This window comes from Dipodomys merriami, unplaced genomic scaffold, assembly GCF_024711535.1.
Source record: "Dipodomys merriami isolate MVZ:Mamm:240054 unplaced genomic scaffold, mDipMer1.0.p SCAF_17, whole genome shotgun sequence".
Taxonomy (NCBI): Eukaryota; Metazoa; Chordata; class Mammalia; order Rodentia; family Heteromyidae; genus Dipodomys; species Dipodomys merriami.
In genome coordinates, this window is record NW_027203048.1 from 18,714,443 (window position 1) to 18,734,978 (window position 20,536).

The 20,536-nt window shown below is 43.1% G+C and overlaps 1 protein-coding gene across 4 annotated transcripts in view; it reads right to left on the reverse strand.

The window, feature by feature from the left end:
- Positions 1-1,870: 1,870 nt before the first annotated feature.
- Positions 1,871-20,536, reverse strand: part of Dhx57 (DExH-box helicase 57) — a 63,611-nt gene continuing 44,945 nt past the window's right edge. For all 4 annotated transcript variants that reach the window (XM_070025421.1, XM_070025419.1, XM_070025423.1 and 1 more), the window contains 9 exons: positions 18,793-18,993; positions 17,251-17,527; positions 13,186-13,281; positions 13,014-13,097; positions 11,679-11,813; positions 10,180-10,254; positions 7,608-7,742; positions 3,840-4,040; positions 1,871-2,496 (listed from right to left, as the gene is read on the reverse strand). In XM_070025421.1, coding sequence (XP_069881522.1) covers positions 2,353-2,496; positions 3,840-4,040; positions 7,608-7,742; positions 10,180-10,254; positions 11,679-11,813; positions 13,014-13,097; positions 13,186-13,281; positions 17,251-17,527; positions 18,793-18,993 — 1,348 coding nt within the window. In that variant the 3' untranslated portion in view covers positions 1,871-2,352. The remainder of the gene's footprint in view (positions 2,497-3,839; positions 4,041-7,607; positions 7,743-10,179; positions 10,255-11,678; positions 11,814-13,013; positions 13,098-13,185; positions 13,282-17,250; positions 17,528-18,792; positions 18,994-20,536) is intronic.

Genomic DNA, 20,536 nt, shown 5'->3' on the forward strand with positions numbered 1-20,536 from the left:
GCCAGTGCTACATTTACCTAAGTGGTGGTAACAAACATTCAGTTTGAAGGGAGGCATTTTTATGGCTGTAAATCTGACACAAGCAATAATGCCACTACACCCCTCAAATACAACTGTGGCTGTCTTTCATTACAATTCTAATTCCATTGCAAGTTAATTTCACTTTATTTACATTTAAATTCCTGTACCGCTCTCCTGGCTATGTAACTATTGGACTTGGGTGAGTTCATAACACAGAAGAGATTCCTAAGTGGAGAAGTTAGAGAATGAAAGATACAAGATTGTTCTATTTTTGCCGGGCGCTGGTGGCTCACGCCTGTAATCCTAGCTACTCAGGAGGCTGAGATCTGAGGATCGCGGTTCAAAGCCAGCCCGGGCAGGAGAGACCGTGAGACTCCTATCTCCAATAAACCACCAGAAAACCGGAAGTGGCGCTGTAGCTCAAGTGGTAGAGCGCTCGCCTTGAGCTGAAGAGCTGAGGGACAGTGCCCAGGCCCAGAGTTCAAGCCCCATGACCGACAAAAAAAAAAAAAAAAAAAGATTGTTCTATTTTTGTTTGTTTCTCTGTGCTGGTACTGGGACTTGACTTACAGCTTAGGTACTGTTCCTTAGCTATTTCACTCAAGACTGGTACTCTAGGGCTGGGAATGTAGTTTAGTGGTAGAGTACTTGTTTGGCATGCATGAAGCCCTGGGTTTGAATCCTCAGTACCATAAACTGAAAAACCAGAAGTGGCACTGAGGCTCAAGTGGTAGAATGCTAGCCTTGAACAAAAGAAGCTTAGGGACAGTGCCCAGGCCCTGAGTTCAAGTCCTAGGACTGGCAAAAAAAAAAAAAAAAAGACTGGTGCTCTACCACTTCAGCTGGCTCCCCCCCCCCCCCCCCATACTGGGGCTTGAATTTGGCCTGGCAATCTCTCAGAGCTTTTGTGTTCAAGGCTAGTAATCTACCACTTTGAACCACAGTGCCTATTCTGGCTTTTTGGGTAGTTTAATTGGACAAGTCTTGTGGACTTTCCCACCTGGACTGGCTTGGAACCACAGCCTTATGAATAGCTAGGATTACAGGTGTGAGTCACCTGTGCTGGGCAACTTCTGCCTTTTTGATGGTTATTTAGAACTAAGAGTCTCATGGACTTTTCTGCCTGGACCAGATATGAACACATTCCTCAAATCTCAGCCTCCTCAGCAGCTGGGATTAGAGGTGTGGGCCACCCACACCTAGCTTTGTTCTAATTTTATTTGGAGTGTTTTGGGTGGGACCAACTTACATTTTTTGTTGTTGTTGTTGTTGTTGGTCATGGGGCTTGAACTCTGGACCTGGATTCAGCCCTTGAACTCTTCAGCTCAAGGCAAACTCTCTACCATTTGAGCCAGTGTTACTGCCAGTTTTCTGGTGATTAATGGGAGATAAGAGTCTCATAGGCCGGGCACCAGTGGCTCACACCTGTAATCCTAGCTACTCAGAAGGCTGAGATCTGAGGATCACAGTTCAAAGCCAGCTCTCGCAGAGAAGTCTGTGAGACTCATCTCCAATAAACCACTAGAAAACTGGAAGTGACGCTGTGGCTCAAGAGGTAGAGCGCTTGCCTTGAACTGAAGAGTGCAGGTTCAGCACCCAGGCCCAGAGTTCACGCCCCATGACCAACCCAAAAAAAAAAAAAAAAAAAAAGTCTCACGGACTTTGCTGGCTTTGAACCGTGATCCTCAGATCTCAGCTTCCTGAGTAGCTAGGATCACAGGTGTGAGCCACTGGCACCTGGCCTACCAATTTACATTTTGTACCCAACAGAACTCATTAAATTTGATTTTTAAGCTGACCTTTAATGAGTAAAAGTAAATTAAGTTTACTCAGTAGTCCATAGCCTGAAATGAAGTTTTTATTTTTTATTTTTCTTGCTCACATTTTTTTTTTTTTTCTGTCTTGATTTCTTTCAGTTGAACCTTTATTATGACAGGACAAAAACCTCCACTATTTCTTTTCATGCCCAATTAAAAACACGAGATAAGAAGACATAGATTATATATAAGCATACAAAATAAAAGTAGGGAAAAACGCATACATAGAGTAAAACAGCACTGTTTTGAACATTCATTTGTATTCAGTCCAGAAGAATCACAGAGAAGAAGGCAGGAAGCTGGGTTTTACTGACACTCCAAATTGTGCCGGGAGTGTCCGCACTTGTCAGAAATACGAAGTGTGGAAAGTGTTTCTTTACCACGTGGAGCTTCAGAGGGCTCCGCACTGCAGGCCAGCCCCAGCTCAGGTCTTCAGTTCGAGGTAGAAGTGCTGCTGTAACTTCGGGGTGAGCAAGAGGCAGGTGAGTAGCTAGCACTGTGCTGAGACCGGTCTTTATTGTGTGGTGACAAGTTTCACGATTGTGCTGATGATCCTAGAGCCTCGAGGACAGGTGCACAGGTCTATACTTGGGGTTTTAATTTTATCCTGGAGGAGATGGTCAAGTTCACAACGAAGTTCTTTTACTAATTCAGCGACCTATAAAGAAAGCTACAGTATAAGCAGTGCTTGGAACAAGAGAACAGGTTATCAGCGGGAGATGCCCCAATTATGATGATTAATACTTAAATTTTTAATGTTAATTTTAGATCCATATATACATACTCTTCTGTCCCATCTACCTTATTATTTAGAGACACGGTCTTGCTACGTGGCACTGACTCAAACACTGATCCTTCTGCCTCAGCCTCCTGAGCACAGGAATTAGAGATGTGTACCACCATGCCTGCTTTATCACATCTCATTTACAGAAAAGGTTAGTTCTGGAAGTATGGCTTTTATGGAACATTTTCCATTACTCTTTGCCCTTAAATAAGCAGGCAAATTGAGGATTAAAATGGAAATTTAAAAATGGTATGGGTTAGAAAATCAAAAAGCTCTTTGGCACTGTAGCTGTCCTCTCACGGTTTTGCTTTTGTTATTTTTTGTTTTGTCAGTCCTGGGGCTTGAACTCAGGCCTAGGTGCTGTCCTTGAGCTGTTTTGCTCAAAGGTAGTATGCTCCTCTATTCTGAGCTATAGACCCACTTCTGGTCTTTTTGGTAGTTAATAGGAGATAGTCTCATGGGCTTTCCTGTTAGGGCTACCTTTGAATTATGATTCTCAGATCTCAGCTTCCTGAGTAGCTAATCACAGGCAGGAGCCACTAGCACCAGGCTTTCTTTCATTTTTTTTAAGAATGTGGCTTATAAATCAGTTAAAATCTAACAGTAAAATTGCTAAAGTAAGTTTTTGGGTTTTTTTGGCCAGTCAGTCCTGGGGCTTGAACTCAGGGCCTGGGCACTGTCCCTGAGTTTCTTTTGCTCAAGGCTAGCACTCTACCACTTGAGCCACAACACCACTTCTGGCTTTTTCTATTTATGTGGTACTGGGAATGGAAGCTAGGGCTTCATGCATGCTAGGCAAGCACTCTACCACTAAGCCACAATCCCATATTTCCGAAATGTTTTTCTCAGAGACTCCATAGTTGAGACTTAATAATAAAAGAATTCAGACCCATTGTGTGTGTGTGTGTGTGTGTGTGTGTGTGTGTGTGTGTGTGTGTGTGTGTGTGTGTGTGTGTGTGTGTGTGTGTGTGTGTGTGTGTGTGTGTGTGTGTGTGTGTGTGTGTGTGTGTGTGTGTGTGTGTGTGTGTGTGTGTGTGTGTGTGTGTGTGTGTGTGTGTGTGTGTGTGTGTGCGCGCGCCTCAGCCCCCTTTTTACTTTCTTTTTGTTTTGCTCCTTCCTTCTCTCCCTCTTCTCTTTCCTAAGGGAATGTTCTACACTTCACGTTGTCAAAACCTCTCCTGGCTTGAGCCTTGAGAACAACCCAGTCATCCTTTTACCTGATGGGAAGCAGCTACAAACCGGATCCAGCCATCGTCCAGGGAGACAACGAACTCTCCCCTCTGAAGCTGCACATTCACTTGGCCTCCTCCAAACAAGACCAGTGGGTACACAGACACCATGCTGCAGTCTCGGATGAATACCCGACTAGTTTTGATCTTCTCATGGTACAGGAGATAGGGGCTTTCAAAGTGTCTGACCTGTAACATGAAGCCTTCGATGACAACAGCGTCACTGGCTATATAAAGGACATCCCACCAGTCCTGTGGGTTTAAATATTACCTGTTTGTTTATTTATTTATTCAAAATATTACCTATTTATTAAGGACTCCCAACTACCTTTCATCTGAGCACCAGGCTTGCTGGTGGGGAAGGGCACTTTTTGTATTCAAAAGGAATTTTTTTTTTACCTTTTTTTTTTTTTTTTTGGTCAGTCATGGCATCTGAACGCTGTCCCTCAGCTCTTCAGCTCAAAGCTAGCACTCTAACACTTGAGCCACAGCACCACTTCTGACTTTTTCTGCTTCTGTGGTGCTGAGGAATGGAACCCAGGGCCTCATGCATGCACAAGGCAAGCGCTCTACCACTGAGCCACCTTCCCAGCGCCTCAAAAGGAATTTTTGAACTGTGTAACAATTATTTAAACAATTTTTTCAAAAGGAATTTTTGTTTTATTTTTACTTATTTATTTTTTTGGGTCCAGTCGTGGGGCCTGAACTCTGGGCCTGGGTGTTGTCCCTCAGCTCTTTTAGCTCAAGGCTAGCGCTCTACCACTTGAGCCACAGCGCCACTTCTGGCTTTTTTCTTTTTGCTTATGTGGTGCTGAGGAATTGAACCCAGGGCCTCAGGCATGCAAGGCAAGCACTCTACCACTGAGCCACCTCCCCAGCCCCTCAAAAGGAATTTTTGAACTGTGTAATAATTATTTAAGCAATTACATTTATTTTAAACAATTTATTTTAAATTAATGTATAAATAGATAATTGTACATATTCATGAGGTATTATATAATGCCTTGATACATGTGTATATTGTATGTTTAATTTTTCTTTTTTTGCCAGTCCTGGTACTTAAACTCAGGCTCTGGGTGTTGTCTCTGAGCTTCTTTGGCTCAAGGCTAGTGTTTTACAATTTGAGCCACAGGTCTACTTCTGGCTTATTTTTCGGTGATTAATAGGATATGAGTTTCATAGAAGTCTATGCTTCGGCTGGCTTTCAACCACAATCCTCAGATCTCAGCCTCCTGAATAGTTAGGATTGCAGGCATAAGCCACCAGTGCCCGGCAGGAAATGATGTTTTTTTTTTTATTGGTCGTGGGGCTTGAACTCTGGACCTGGGTGCTGTCCCTCAGCTTTTCAGCTCAAGGCGAGTGCTCTACCACTTGAGCCACAGTGCCACTTCCGGTTTTCTAGCGGGGGGGGGGGGGGGGGGGGGGGGGAGAGGGAGGGTTATTGGAGTTAAGAGTCTCACGGACTTTCCTGCCCGGCTGGCTTTGACCTGTGATCCTCAGATCTAAGCCTCCTGAGTAGCTAGGATTACAGGCGTGAGCCACTGGCGCCGGGCTAGGAAATGATTCTTAACAGAAGTCTGAAGGGTATATAGAGCTTGCGGAGGCATGAGAATGTTATTCCAGGCACAGAGCACAGCATGTCCAGTTTTGGGGGACATTGTTGTATTACTGGAGTACAGTATTGGGGGATACATGGTCAGAAAGAAGCAAGACATGAAGTCAGGTGTTTGTACATTCTATATATGAAGAAATAAACAAAGGTTGACATGGTCAAATGTATGTTTTGTATAGAATTCTGCCAAGTTGGCAAGACCACGGTAAATAAGATTATTGCAGTACTTCAGGTAAGAGACAGATGTTTGGGATTTGAGCTGAGAAGTAGCAATGAGGATGACAGTAGGCAAACCTTAGTGATGTCACAAAAGTGGCACTGTCCAAGTTAGAGGGCAGCTGAGCTAAGAGTAAGGAGAAAAGAAGTAGACATCTATGCGACTTCAGGGTCAAGTCTGGTTGGTGCCATTTGCCAAGACAGGGAACACAGAAAGAGAAGGATGAATTGGGAGATGATGAGTTTGAATATCAGCTGATATTATCCAGCAGGAGAGCTCAGGGAAACTCGAGCTCTGGAGAGGCAATTCTGGGGTCTGGGTCGGCATGTAGGGGCAGTCAGGAAGTATGTGTACACTATAGTGAGAAAAGAAAGCCAATGGGCCAGTCACTGGTGGCTCACGCCTGTAATCCTAGCTACTCAAGAGACTGAGATCTGAGGATCATGATTTAAAACCAGCTCTGTGAGACTCTTAACCAGCAAAAACTCAGAATTAAGGGTACCGCTCAAAGTAGAAGAGTACCTGTCTTGAGTAAAAAGGCCATGCAAGGCTGGGAATGTGGCTTAGTGGTAGAGTGCTTGCCTAGAATGCATGAAGCCCTGGGTTCAATTCCTCAGCACTACATAAACAGAAAAAGCCAGAAGTGGCGCTGTGGCTTAAGTGGTAGAGTACTAGCCTTGAGCAAGGGAAGTTCAGGGACAGTGCCCAGGCCCTGAGTTCAAGTCCTGGGACTGGCCAGAAAAAAGAAAAAAAAAAGAAAAAAAGAAAAAAAAAACAAACAAACCATGCAAGGGTACAAGGCCCTGAGTCTAATCTCTACACATACACATACACAAAAAGGTCAATGACAGAACCACTGTTTTTTGTTTGTTTTTTGTGGGTTGTGGGGCTTGAACTCAGGGCCTGTGCGCTGTCACTGAACTCTTTTTTTTTTTAAATTTAATTTTATTTGTGAACATACTGTACAGAGGAGTTACAATTACATGGGCAGGATAATGTGTACATTTCTTACCAAGCATTGCAGCCTCCTCCTTTGTTTACCCTTCACATCCCTTCCCAGCCTCCCCCCTCCCCCCAATCCCAATCCTTCTCCTTCCTCCCCCTTCCCCCCCACCGACGTTGTAAAGCTCGTTTTGGACATGACAACTTGTTCACTGAACTCTTTTGCTCAAGGCTAGCACTGTACTACTTTGAGCCACAGTTCTACTTCCAGTTTTCTGGTGGTTAGAGCTAAGAGTCTTATGGGCTTTCTTGCCCATGCTGGCTTCAAACCATGATCCTCAGATCTCAGCCTCCTGAATATCTAGGATTACAGGCATGAGCCACCAGCGCCTGGCCAGAACCACTATTTCAGAGCAAAGGAAAAGAAGTTGGTAAAGGAGAAAGTAACTGAGAGTGGAAAGAAAAAGTGATATTTCAGAAGCAAAAAGATCACTAAGAGTAGTGTCAAGAGGAGGTGAGGTCAGAAATGTCAAATATTCTGGGAGAGACCAGTCTGAGGAGGACCAAGAATGGCTACTGGATCTGACAAGTAGGAGGCTGCTTGTGAGCTTTGTTTAGTTGGTGGGCAGAAGTCAGAAGCAATAAGCAATAAGCATACAGAAGGACAAGAGTTGAGGAAAAAAGACCAATAAGAACAGGGGTCAATGATGTGACTAGCTCCTGAATCGTCAATTCAGAGAAGCCATTTTACATCTGAAAGTAGGCTTGACCATTTCTTTTTAAAATCTAGCAGAATTTTCTTAAAATAGTCTTTCTAGAAATAGTTCACTTGTCAGTCTGTTTATACTCATTCAACCTTCTCTAAGTCAGTGGGACTGCAGGGGATACTGCATGTGATAGGACAAGGTTTGACTGAAATAAGAGATGGTGTTCCCCAATTCAGGATGTGCCACAAGTCCCGGTAAGAGCACTTCACCATTCTGACCTGGTAGTTGACTGAGGAAGGGTGAATGTGGACATAGCCATCGTTCTTTGTGACAAATTTCAATTCCGCTGATTTGGGTTGCATTCTGACAGCTCCGGTACTGGTCTTCTGAAATTTTCCTTCTGGAGTTTTCACCTGAGCAAAAAATATTTGTGAAAAAAAAGAAGTTATATATACATAGAAGTGTGTATGTATATACATTCCATTTTAGTTTTTTTTTCCTCCTAAAGTTGGGAACCAAATCAAGGCGTTGCCCTTGCCAGGCAAGTGCTCTTCCACTGAGCTAAATCCCCAATTCCCACACCCCGTTTTAGGACTCTTGGCTCAAATGAATATGTTTGAATAGTTTTGTTGTTTCACTCCCTGCCTTTTTTTTTCTTCTCAGAGCCTTGAGCTTTCTGCGTAGTCCAGGCTAGTCTTGAACTCTCAAACTCTGCCTCAGCCTCCTAAAATGCTGAAGTTACAGGTTTATGCCATCATGCCTGGTCTTTTGCTTCCTCCTTTTACTTTGTTTCCTTTTGAAAAAAGGTAAGTACACCTTTATTTTGTGATACAGGACTTTGAAATCAGAGCTTGGCATTTGCTAGGCAGGTGCTCAACTGGTAAGCCACACCTCCAGCTCTTTTTTGTACACTGGTTATTTATGTATTTTTTTTTTTTTGGGTCCTGTTGTGGGGTCTGGACTCTGGGCCTGGGCACTGTCCCTCAGCTCTTCAGCTCAAGGCTAGCACTCTACCACTTGAGCCACAGCGCCACTTCTGGCTTTTTTCTTTTTGCTTATGTGGTGCTGAGGAATCGAACCCAGGGCCTCATGCATGCAAGGCAAGCACTCTACCACTGAGCCACCTTCCCAGCCCTTATGTATTTTTTTTTTATTGCTGTATTGGCTTGAACTCAAGGCCTCACACTTGATTGGCTTGCTTGCTCATGGTTGGCATTCTACCACATGAGTTACATCTACAGCCTAGCTTTTTGCTGGTTAGAGATGGAATCTCAAGGGCTTTTCTGCTCAGGCTGGCTCTGAACCATAGTCCTCTAGATCTCAGACTCCTGAGTAGTTAGGATTACAGGTGTGAGTCATCACTACCTAGCTCTACTTTGTTTTCTTCATACTAGTAACACTGAGCATGGCTTTTGTACATACACTATATGCTTATTTCTCTCCTTTGCTTTCTTTTCTAATTTAGAAAAACAAGATCTATTTTTTAGAACTTGTTTATAGTCAAGTCTTTCACCTTTTCTTTTATGGTTTATCTTGAAAAGCATTTTATTTATCAATGTAAAATTTTTTATACTACATTTTCAGAGTTTTTTTTTTTATAAGTCTTCATGTGAGTTTCCCTTACCTTTTTTCTTATAAAATCTTTTTTTTTGTCAGTTGTGGGGCTTTGAACTCTGGGCCTGGGCGCTGTCTCTGAGCTCTTCAGCTCAAGGTGAGCACTGTACCACTGAGTCACAGTGCCACTTCCAGTTTTCTAGTGGTTTATTGGAGATAAGAGTCTCACTGAGTTTCCTGCCTGGGCTGGCTTTGAAACGAGATTCTCAGATCTCAGCCTCCTGAGTAGCTAGGATTACAGGCGCGAGCCACTGATGCCCGGCTTATAAAATCTTTTTACTTTGAAATAATTTTAGATACATAGAAAGTTGCAATACATACAGCACAATACAATTCCTTATGCTCATCAGCTTCCCCCAAGGGTGACAGCTTTCACAGCTATAGCAGCACATCAGAACCAGCAGATCTATATCCCAATCACCTTTTTCCTTTTTGATGCCAGTCCTGGGGCTTGAACTCAGGGCCTAGGCGCTACAACTTGAACCATAGTTCCACTTCTTTTTGCTAGTTAATTGGAGATAAGATTCTCATAGGCTTTTCTGCATGAGCTGGCTTCAAACCAGGATCCTCAGATCTCAGCTTCCTGAATAGCTAGGATTTTAGGCGTGAGCTACCAGAGCCCAGCCCAAATGATCTTTTAAAGTAACTTTCAACTGATTTTAGAAGCATGCAAGTGTTAAGAAGAAAAATGAGCCAGAAACGAATCAGATTTCAACTGAGCCTTGAAAAACATGATTTAGTGCTCTGAAAAATTAAAATTCTAAGTCTGAAACAGTCCCCTTAAGAACTGGATAATCAAAACTCACCTAAAAGTCCAATAGCCCTTGGGTTCCGGAAGGCTAGCCATGGGTGGTCCCTGGCAAAGCTCTGATTGGGGTGGTTTATTCTTTCCTAATTTTAGTCCACAGTAGAGGGCATTAGGAAAACTAGTAGAATCAAATTTCTACCTAGCATAGAAGGATAATTATATTCAGGTTGTCTAGCAAAGTGAGCTATATGTCTACTTAGGAAGTAATAACTGGAGGATTAAAAAGTACTTGATTTTATACAATATTGTATCCTTGAATAATGTATCTGCAGAGACTGAGTGAAAGGAAACTGTGCAAATATACACTATGTATACATCCATATGCATAAGTTTGTAACCCTTTAAGATGACGAATGAGCAAACCTTAAGTTAATTCCTTAGTTACAAATCAAACAAGAAACAGGAGGACTGAGGAAAATGTCCTTTACCTGCACTACATTTGGATACAGAGCAGCACACAGCATTGCTGATATCAGCTTGTGGTTCTCAGCATTTGAGTTTGCCTACAAGAAAAATACAGGGTTAATCTTGTAAGAAATTTTACCAACTAAAGTAGATCCTTCTGCTTGTGCCTTGGCATTTACTAATATATCTCATTTGATTTCTATCTTAAAACAAAAAGGATGTCTAACTTCTATCTCTTTGAATAAGTAAAAAATAAATCTATTAGGCGATAGTCACACAGGACTCAAATCTCTGCAAAGCCAGTGTTCCTGTTGTGCTAGAGCCAAAAGGGCCCTCACCAGAGGGGTAAAGATGCATGACCTGAACCTCTAACACTATAAGCTATGTATGTATCTCTCTCTCTTTTTTAGTAGGTGGAAAAAGCAAAGAAAAGCTAGTGTGGTTAGGTCTCAGTGCAGAGATGTCCAGAATCTCTAGAAAATACTAATTTCTTTTCTTTTTTCGTGTCAGTACTGGGATTTGAACCCAGGGCTTAAACTTGGCACTGTCCCTTAGCTTTTTCGTTCAAGGTTAGTGCTCTACTACTTACGCCACAGCTCCACTTCTGGTTTTTTGCTTTAACTGGAGATAAGACTTACAGACTTTCCTGCCCAGGCTAGCTTCAAATGATGATCCCCAGATCTCAGGCTCCTCATTAGCTAGGATTACAGGCATTCATCACTGGCACCTGGCATACTAATTGCTTTCTGAACAGATGTATCAGATTCACTGTGAAAGGGTGCTCTCCTACAAAAGACTCTTTTCAAAAAGGCTGGCCCATTTGAGAGAGCATCATTAGAAAGTCTAGTCTACCTTTATAAATGACTCAAAGCCATTATGAAACATAAAAGCAACAGTAACAACAAACAGAAGAGCTCTGCTATTCTCCTGTGGTTAGCTGACTCATTTGTGGAAAGAGGAAATTCAATAATGTTACTAGCTCTGGGCACCAGCAGCTCACACCTGTAATCTAGCTATTTAGGAGGCTGAGATATAAGGGTCAAGGTTTAAATCAACCCACGTAAGAAAGCCCATGAGGCTTTTTTTTTGGCCAGTCCTGGGGTTCGAACTCAGGATTTTGGAACTGTCCCTGAGCTTCTTTTGCTCAAGGCTAGCACTCTCCAACTTGAGCCCCAGTGCTACTTCTGGCTTTTTCTGTTTATGTGGTACTGAGGAATTGAGCCCAGGGCTTCATGCATGCTAGGCAAGCACTTTATTACTAAGCTACATTCCCTGCCCCCATGAGGCTCTTATTTAGAGAACTAACTAGTAAAAAAAAGCTGGAAGAGCGCTAGCCTTGAGCACAAAAGGCTCAGGGACAGCACCCAGCTCCTGAGCTCAGGCCCCAAGAGCGGTACTGAAAGAAAAGAAAAAAAGAATGCTTACTGGACATTAAGTGAAGGACATCCACAAGAATTTTGGAGTTCCTGTTTTATTCATGTGCTACTTACGGGGAAATAAGAAGTACCAGCACCTTCCTTACCTCCTCTCCCGTGGCATCTAGGACTCCATCTCCTCCTTGGGCCCTCTTCTCAATTTCCCTTGCTCTGAGTCCCTCTTTGGCAAACCCTATATCTGATAAGAGTTCAGTGAATTGTCGTTTAAGACTGGCCATTTCCTGAAAGAAGAAAATGCATCAAGGAAGTAGAAGTGTGGCTTAAGTGATAGAATGCCTGCCTTGGGTTGAACAAGGCAACCTAAAGCCCAAGGCCCTCAGTTCAAGCCCTAGTACAGGTGTGTGTGCGCGCATGCACGTATGCACGCGCGCGCGCGCACACACACACACACACAGAGGCATCAACCTACCAAAGGGAGCATCAAGTCTTACAACAAGTGACCTCACCAGCATATACACTTTATATAACTTCGGTGGCTGGCATTGAGGATCTCTTATTTAACATTATATTTAAATGTTTTAAAACATTTTCACTGGAGTTGGGACAAGCCTGACTTTCCTACAAATCATTTGTTTTTACTTGTGGCACAGTGTGTCATGTAGGTTTTTCTGTTTACCCTTTCTGTTCAAGTTTTCTCCGTTCCTTTCCCATATCTAGAGGGGTTGTTTCTCTCAATGGAACTTCTCAAAACTTTCCCTGTTTCTCCTACCTTATGCTCTTGCTGACTCACATCTGTTCCCAAGAAATGAGGACATTATTAAGCGTTAGACATGAAGACATATATAAGGATCTGGGTTTTATCCCCCTACCACAAAAAAAAGAAAGGAAAAGGTCCCAAACACTGACATAGCAGAGGGCTGCCTGTCACACGCAGGAGACAATGAGCCTTTCTCTCTTGCACACTCACTACTGACATATACAGTAGGTTGTGATGGACCTAAGAAAAATTAACAAAGATCTGGCCCAGTGTTAGTTCTTTGATTTGGGGGGTGGTGGTGAGGCGGGTGGTGGTGGTGGTGGTAAGAGATGGTCACAGACCTCAAGAATCTGACAAGAGCTATAATCTTTCTTCTTCAGAATAATGCACTATGTATAAATACGTAACTCTGATTACAATTTCAAGGGTTTATGGATCCTAGTTAAGAATATCTGGTATAGTTACTGAAAAAGTGACTTCTACTAAGCAGTAATATCTACTGTGCTGATATATTCTACTGTCTTCCACATTAAGAAAACTAACTCACTAGCAAGGAAAAAAGACTAGGGAGAAGTTTTGGCACAGAAAGCCTGATGTTATAGTTCGGGATTCTTCTTTGCACAGCTGGGCAAGCCAGTACATTCCAGGAATCACATTTTGAATGTCAGGACAGGACAGGCAAAATGCAGCTGTAAATAATTGAAAGCAAACAGAAATAACTCACCTGCAGAACTCTTCCCGACAGGAAGTTCTGTCTGCAGTAATTATAACTTGCACGCATACCTTCTTTTGTACTCAGCTGCCATCCCTAAATTTTGGTGAAAATCAAACTGAAGTTATTCTGATGTTAGCACCAACTCTGGTAGTAAACCTTAGCTATAAGGTCATCTTCTTACCTTATATGCTCGTAGAAGGGCCAAATAATCACTGTTGGCAAATGCAAATTCCAGCTTTTTCTGATTTGCTTCTTCTTTTTTATCCCAAGGAGACACCTAAATGAGGGAAAAGTGGATTTGAGTGACACATTTCAAATGGTATTTTGCTACTGCTGAAGCCAGCTGCCTTAGGAAAGCAAGTATTTTGTGTGGAACAGAGCATACTCCAGAATGGGCCAGAATGGGGAAATGGGCACCACTGGCGGGGGGGGGGGGGGAGGGGGGAAGGGTGAATGAAGAAGGTAAATGAGGATGCATATAGTGACATAGTTTATTGGCATGCATGAAAACAGAGTAATAAAGCTGGGTGCAAGTGGCTCACACCTACTGTAATCCTAACTACTCAGGGGGCTGAGATCTGACGATTGTGGTTTGAAGCCAGTCCAGACACTCTTATCTACAATTAACCACTCAAAAACCAGAAGTGGCACTATAGCTTAAAATGGTAGAGTGCTAGCCTTGGTGCAAAAGATCAGGGACAGCTGCAGGCCCTGAGTTCAAGCCCCATGAGCAACAATAAAGAAAACAGAGTAGTAATATCTATTGAAATTGTTTCAAGAAGGGTGAGAAGTAGTGGTATTGGGGAGAGTGACAGCAAGTATGAGTTGACAAGGATGTATTGTTTACATATGTGGAAATGTTAAATGAAACTCTCTTTGTAAAACTAACATATGCTAAAATAAACTGCACATACTGCTGGAGGCTGGTGGCTCAGGAAGCTGAGATCTGAGGATCGTGTTTTGAAGCAAGCTCAGGCAGAAAAGTCCATGAGACTCTTAATAATAAAGTACAAAAAAAGGGCCAGAAATGGAGCTGTGCTCAAGTGGTTGAGCAAAAGCACTCAGGAACAGCACCCAGCCCCTGAGTTCAAGTCCCAGGAGAGCGGGGGGGGGGGGGGGGGGGGGAAGGGAAGCACACTGTGCCTGGTGATTAAAGATGTCTATGGTGGTAACTGCAAAGTTCTGGTCCCTAGAGTCCAAAATAAGCTTTCTGTCCAAAAGCTACCTAAAAATTTAAAATTCTGTTATCTCTGTGGTTCTCTTTCTTTTACAGATACTCTCTCTCTCCACTCTCTTTCCTCTCTCTTTCTTTCCCTTTTATGCTGGGGGATTAAATCCAAGCCCTTGTTCAAGAGCTGATCATATTTTGTAATTCAGCCTCCCCTGATTCTTTTTTTTCTCCCCTGATTCTTTACCCAAAATGCACTGTTTTCCTCCTATTTTTATAAGGTTTCCCTAAAGATTTATAAAATCAGCAGAGAAATCACCTATTATTGCCATTCCCACTACTTTAGTGTGAAGTTCCTCTTATGCATGCGTTGATGACATCAATATTTCTAATGAGTCTTTTTTTTTTTTTTTTTTTTTTTTGCCAGTCCTGGGGCTTGAACTCGGGCTTGCTGTGCTCCTTCTGCTCAAGGCTAGGGCTCTGCCACTTGAGCCACAGCCCACTTCCGGCTTTTTCTGTGTTTGTGGTACTGAGGTATCAAACCCAGGGCTTCATGCATGCTAGGCAAGCACTCTACTACTAAGCCACATTCCCAGTCCCATCTAATGAGTCTGTGTTTCCTTTTTTTGTCTGAGACCAGACTTGAACTTGATATTTTATGCTTTTACTCACTGGCTAGCCCTCTACCAACTGAGCCCTGAATCTTCTCTCTCTCTCTCTCTCTCTCTCTCTCTCTCTCTCTCTCTCTATTTTTGGTCAGTTGTGGGGCTTGAACTTTGAGCCTGGGAACTGTCCTTCAGCTCTTCAGCTCAAGGCTAGCACTCTACCACTTGAGCCACAGTGAGACTTCGAGCTTTTTCTGCTTATGTGGTGCTGAGGAATCAAACCCAGGGCCTCATGCATGCAAGGCAAGCACTCTACCACTGAGCCACCTTCCCAGCCCCTCTTCTATATTTTTAATAATAATAATAATAATAATAATAATAATAATAATAATAATAAGTGCCCAGGTGCTGGTTGCATCAAAAACGTATACTCCTTGCTACTCAGGAGGCTGAGATCTGAGGACTGGAATTCAAAGCAAGCTCATATAAAATTTATCTCTAGCTGGGTGTTGGTGGCTCAAGCCTGTAATCCTAGCTACTCAGGAGGCTGAGATCTGAGGATCCCAGTTCAAAGCCAGCTTGGGCAGGCAAGTCTGTGAGACTTTTTTTTTGGTCAGTTGTGGGGCTTGAACTCTGGGCTTGGGTGCTGTCCCTCAGCTCTTCAGCTCAAGGCTAGTGCTCTACCATTTTAGCCACAGTGCCACTTCTGGTTTTCTGAGTGGTTTATTGGAGATAAAAGTCTCACGGACTTCTCTGCCTAGGCTGGTTTTGAACCACCATCCTCAGATCTCTGCCTTCTGAGTAGCTAGGATTAAAGGCGTGAGCCACCAGTGCCAGCTCTGTGAGACTCTTATCTTCAACTAACCACCAGAAAACCAGAGGTGGTGTAGTAGCTCAAAGTGGTAAGTGCACTAGCCTTGAGCTGAAGAGCTCAGGGAAAGGGCTCAGGCTCAGGGTTCAAGCCCCATGACCCACAAAAAAAAAAAAAAAGAAGAAAGAAAAAAGAAAAAAAGAAATACATCTCTAGATTTTTTGTTCTCTTGTCTGTGTCTGACAGATACTATGAATAATCTTAGGCTAATGGATTAAATAAGCTAAAATAGACAAATTTCTAGAAAAATATTAACAAAATCGACTCAAGAGACCCATAACAAATGAAGAGGTTGAATTAGTAACATTAATAAACAAATACTACCCACCAAACTCCCTTGGCCTGGGTATCTTTAGTACTGACTTCTACTCAACATTTAAAAGATTCAACAAAACTCTTCACAAATGCTTCTCCAAAAATAGATGAGGAAGGAATTTATTCTATATAGCCAATTATTGAAACTGAAAACATTACACAAAAAATAAAAGTATGCACCAGGATCTCTCAGAGATACAGATGCAAAAATCCTCCAGAAAATCTTAACAAATGGCCACAGGAGAGACATGCATGCTAAGGCAAGTGTTCTACCTCTGAGCTATACCACCAGCCCCTAAAAAAACAACTGAATTGTATGCTTTAAAGGACTGAACTGCATGAGTCATATTTCAATAATGCTAACCTGGTTCTATAGGTTTAGTTTATTGTTGTTTTTTTTTGGGTCCGGTCGTGGGGCCTGAACTCTGGGCCTGGGCGCTGTCCCTCAGCTCTTCAGCTCAAGGCTAGTGCTCTACCACTTGAGCCACAGCACCACTTCCGGCTTTTTTCTTTTTTGCTTATATGGTGCTGAGGAATCAAACCCAGGGCCTCATGCATACAAGGCAAGCGCTCTACCACTGAGCCACCTTCCCAGCCCCAGGTTTAGTTTACTGTAAAATCAAGTAGGGTATTTTTTTTTTTTTACTGGTTAGCATCTTTAATTTTTTTTTTTTGGGTCCGGTCATGGGGCCTGAACCCTGGGCCTGGGCGCTGTCCCTCAGCTCTTCAGCTCAAGGCTAGCGCTCTACCACTTGAGTCACAGCGCCACTTCCGGCTTTTTTCTTTTTGCTTGGGTGGTGCTGAGGAATCGAACCCAGGGCCCCATGTATGCAAGGCAAGCGCTCTACCACTGAGTCACTTTCCCAACCATCTTTAAATTTTTCTACAATTAAGAATAGCAGATAAGGAAGTGGCGCTGTAGCTCAAGTGGTAGAGCGCTCGCCTTGAGCTGAAGAGCTAAGGGACAATGCCCAGGCCCAGAGTTCAAGCCCCACGACCGACAAAAAAAAAAAAAAAAAAAAAAAAAAAAAAAAAAAAAAAAAAATTAAATTAAATTAAAAAAAAAAAAGAATAGCAGATAAAATACAAAGCATTTTTGATAAGCTCATTTTGGGTTCTTAGTCATTGTTTGGGGCATGGATCTTTTTGAGAAAGAAATAACATTGTTTCCTGAAATATTTGTATCTCAAGCAAGTTTTTAGGGGGTTCTCACACACACTATAGCCCCCCCAGGGTCCCGTTATCTTATGTCATCTACTGCAGTTCAGATGCATGTTGTTTACTTACAAAAGGAGACTTGAAGGCCAGGCTGGCAGCAATGGTGAGCGCAGGGTCCAAACAGCGGAAGATAGACCCAAACAGCATCAGTTTTCCGATTCTCACATCCACGGGCAGAGAGGCCAAGTGATAGCCAAGTGGGGTGAGTACTTCATCTGGAGTTAAGGCTCCCAAGTCTCGTAATCGTATTTTTGAGGCACGAAGAGAATCAGCGTGTGGAGGTTCAATGAGCCGAGAGAACACAGATTGGAGGTTATGAGCGCTAAACATCTCTAAAATTTTAATCCTAAAGAAAGAAATCCAAAGAATAATATATGAATTAAAAAAAAAATCTCTGGGGCTGGGAAGGTGGCTCAGTGGTAAAGCGCTTGCCTTGCATGCATCAGGTGCTGGGTTCGATTCCTCAGCACCACATAAGCAAAAAAAGAAAAAAGCTGGACGTGGCGCTGTGGCTCAAGTGGAAGTGGTAGAGCTCTAGCCTTGAGCTAAAGAGCTGAGGGACAGTGCCCAGGCCCAGAGTTCAGGCCCCATTACCGGACCCTCCCCCCCAAAAAAAATCTCTGGTGGACTGATATAGAACAATCTCTTTCTTTGGTAGGAATGATTTAGATACATGCTTCCCAGATATATGCCTTTAGAACCATACAATGCTCATTTTGTTCCTTTTTTTTTTTTTGGTGAGAACAACTATTCTATGTAGTCCAGATTCACCATCCTCTTGCTTTAGCCTTAGTGTTTGAATTTCAGAAATGTATCATCAGTCTCAAACAGTGTCCTAGTTTTTTTTTTTTTGGGTCCGGTTGTGGGGCCTGAAGTCTGGGCCTGGGCTTTTTTTTTTTTTTTTTTTACCAATATACTACAAAAAGTTTTCATATTTGAGGGCTGGGAAGATGGCTCAGTGGTTGATCGCTTGCCTTGCATGCCTGAGGCCCTGGGTTCGGTTCCTCAGCACCACATAAGCAAAAAGAAAAAAGCCAGAAGTGGTGCTGTGGCTCAAGTGGTAGAGCACTCACCTTGAGCTGAAGAGCTGAGGGACAGCGCCCAAGCCCAGAGTTCAGGCCCCACTACCGGACCCAAAAAAAAAAAAAAAAAAAGTTTTCATATTTGAAATGTATTTGTAATCAGAATAAAATTCTTGCCAGGCACTAGGGGCTCACACCTCTAATCCTGTGTCAAGTGCCAGCCTTGAGCAAAAAAGCCAAGGAGAGTGCAAGACCCTGAGTTAATAAAAAAAAAGCTACAGGGCAGCACCCAGGCTCTAAGTTCAAGCCCTACCACTTGAACCACAGTTTCATTTCTGGCTTGTTGCTGGTTAACTGAAGCTAAAAGTCTCATGGACATTTCTGCCTGGGCTGACTTCAAACCTCAATCCTCAGATCTCAGCCTCCTAAGCAGGCAGGCTTTTAAAGGCATGCGCTACTAGTGCCCAGCTCAACCAAGACTATTCTTAGAGAAATGTCTTCTGCTAGGAAAAAAGAAAACATGCAACTTAAATAGGCTGAGAAACATTTAGACCTTGCTGGAAGCAGACTACAAAAGTAAACATGTAACCTTAGACACAGCTGCTCCAATGGCACTCTCTGTATTTCTGGTAGCTGCTGCTTTAAAAGCTGGTGGTTATAGTGATGGCTCGTGAATAAATGGAAGCAGACCCCTGATGCAACACGGCCTGCCCGACCCTTTCTTTGTAGAGCATTGGCTTGAGAGACAAAAGTATCCTCTAGACTTTCCATTCCTTTGCTGGCATCGTATCTATGAAAGAAAAGAAAAGAATTAACACTTAGATAATTAGTACTGAGTTAATAATATGTGGCCAAGACACCTTGACAGGGACATAGAAGAGCCACCTCACTACTATTTTTGTTCTTGTCTGTCCTGGGACAGGGCTTGGGCTCTGTTCCTGAGCTCTTAGCTCAAGGTTAGTGCTCAACTACTTTGAACCATAGTGCCACTTCCAGTTTTTTGATGGTTAATTGGAAATAAGGGTCTCATGGACTTTCTTGCCTAGGTTGGCTTCGAACCATGATTCTCAGATCCCAGACTCCCGAGCAGTTAGGTATAAGCCACTGGCACCCAGCTTAACCACCTTACTTCTACAGGATAAGATGCCCTGTGTGTTCTAGGACAGCTGACCTCCTGGTAGGAACAGCTAATGAGGACTTCTTACTCCTTTTTTCCCCCTTTGGTGCCAGTACAAGGGACTTGAATTTAGGGCCTCAAAGTCTCACTTAAAGCTATCACTGTACCACTTAAGCCACAGCTCCACTTGTGGCTTTTTGCTAGAAGATAACTGGAGATTAGAGTCTCATGACTTTTCTGCCCAGGATGGCTTCAAATAATGATCCTCAGATCTCCATCTGCTGAGTAGCTAGGATTACAGCCACTGGTGCCTGGCTGAGGATTTTAATGGTATCTTTGCCATGACCTACATCTTCTGTAGTTAACTGTTTTTCATCCCATGACATGTGAAATCACATGGGAGATGAGCAGAAAACAAATTTAGTTCCAAGGTAAAATTTTAAGCTTTATATCTTTTTTTTTTGGTCGGTTGTGGGGCTTGAACTCTGGGCCTGGGCACTGTCCCTCAGCTCTTCAGCTCAAGGCTAGCGCTCTACCACTTGAGCTACAGCCACTTCCTTAAGCTTTTTTTTTTTTTTAATTTAATTTAATTTTATTTGTGAACATACTGTACAGAGGAGTTACAATTACATGGGCAGGATAATGCGTACATTTCTTACCAAGCATTGCAGCCTCCTCTTTTGTTTACCCTTCACATCCCTTCCCAGCCTCCCCCCTCCCCCCCAATCCCAATCCTTCTTTCCTTAAGCTTTATATCTTGTTTGACTTTGAGATTTATGGTCCAGACGACTGTGCCACTTATACATCCACATACAGTTCTCATTAAACACTTCCTTAACCAGTGCCAGTGGCTCACACCTGTAATCCAAGCTACTCAGCAGGATGAAATGTGAGATCAAGGTTCAAAGCCAGCCTGGGTGGTAGAGCACTCACCTTGAGCTGAAGAGCTGAGGGACAGCGCCCAGGCCCAGAGTTCAGGCCCCACAACTGACCAAAAAAAAAAAAAAAATTAAAAAATCTAGTTTGGGGCTGGGAAGGTGGCTCAGTGGTAGAGTGCCTGCCTCACATGCATGAGGCCCTGGGTTCGATTCAGCACCACATAAGCAGAAAAAGATGAAGTGGCACTGTGGCTCAAGTGGTAGAGTGCTAGCTTTAAGCTTTGAGCTGAGGGACAGGCTCAGAGTTCAGGCCCCAAGATGGGGGGTGGGGGGAGAAA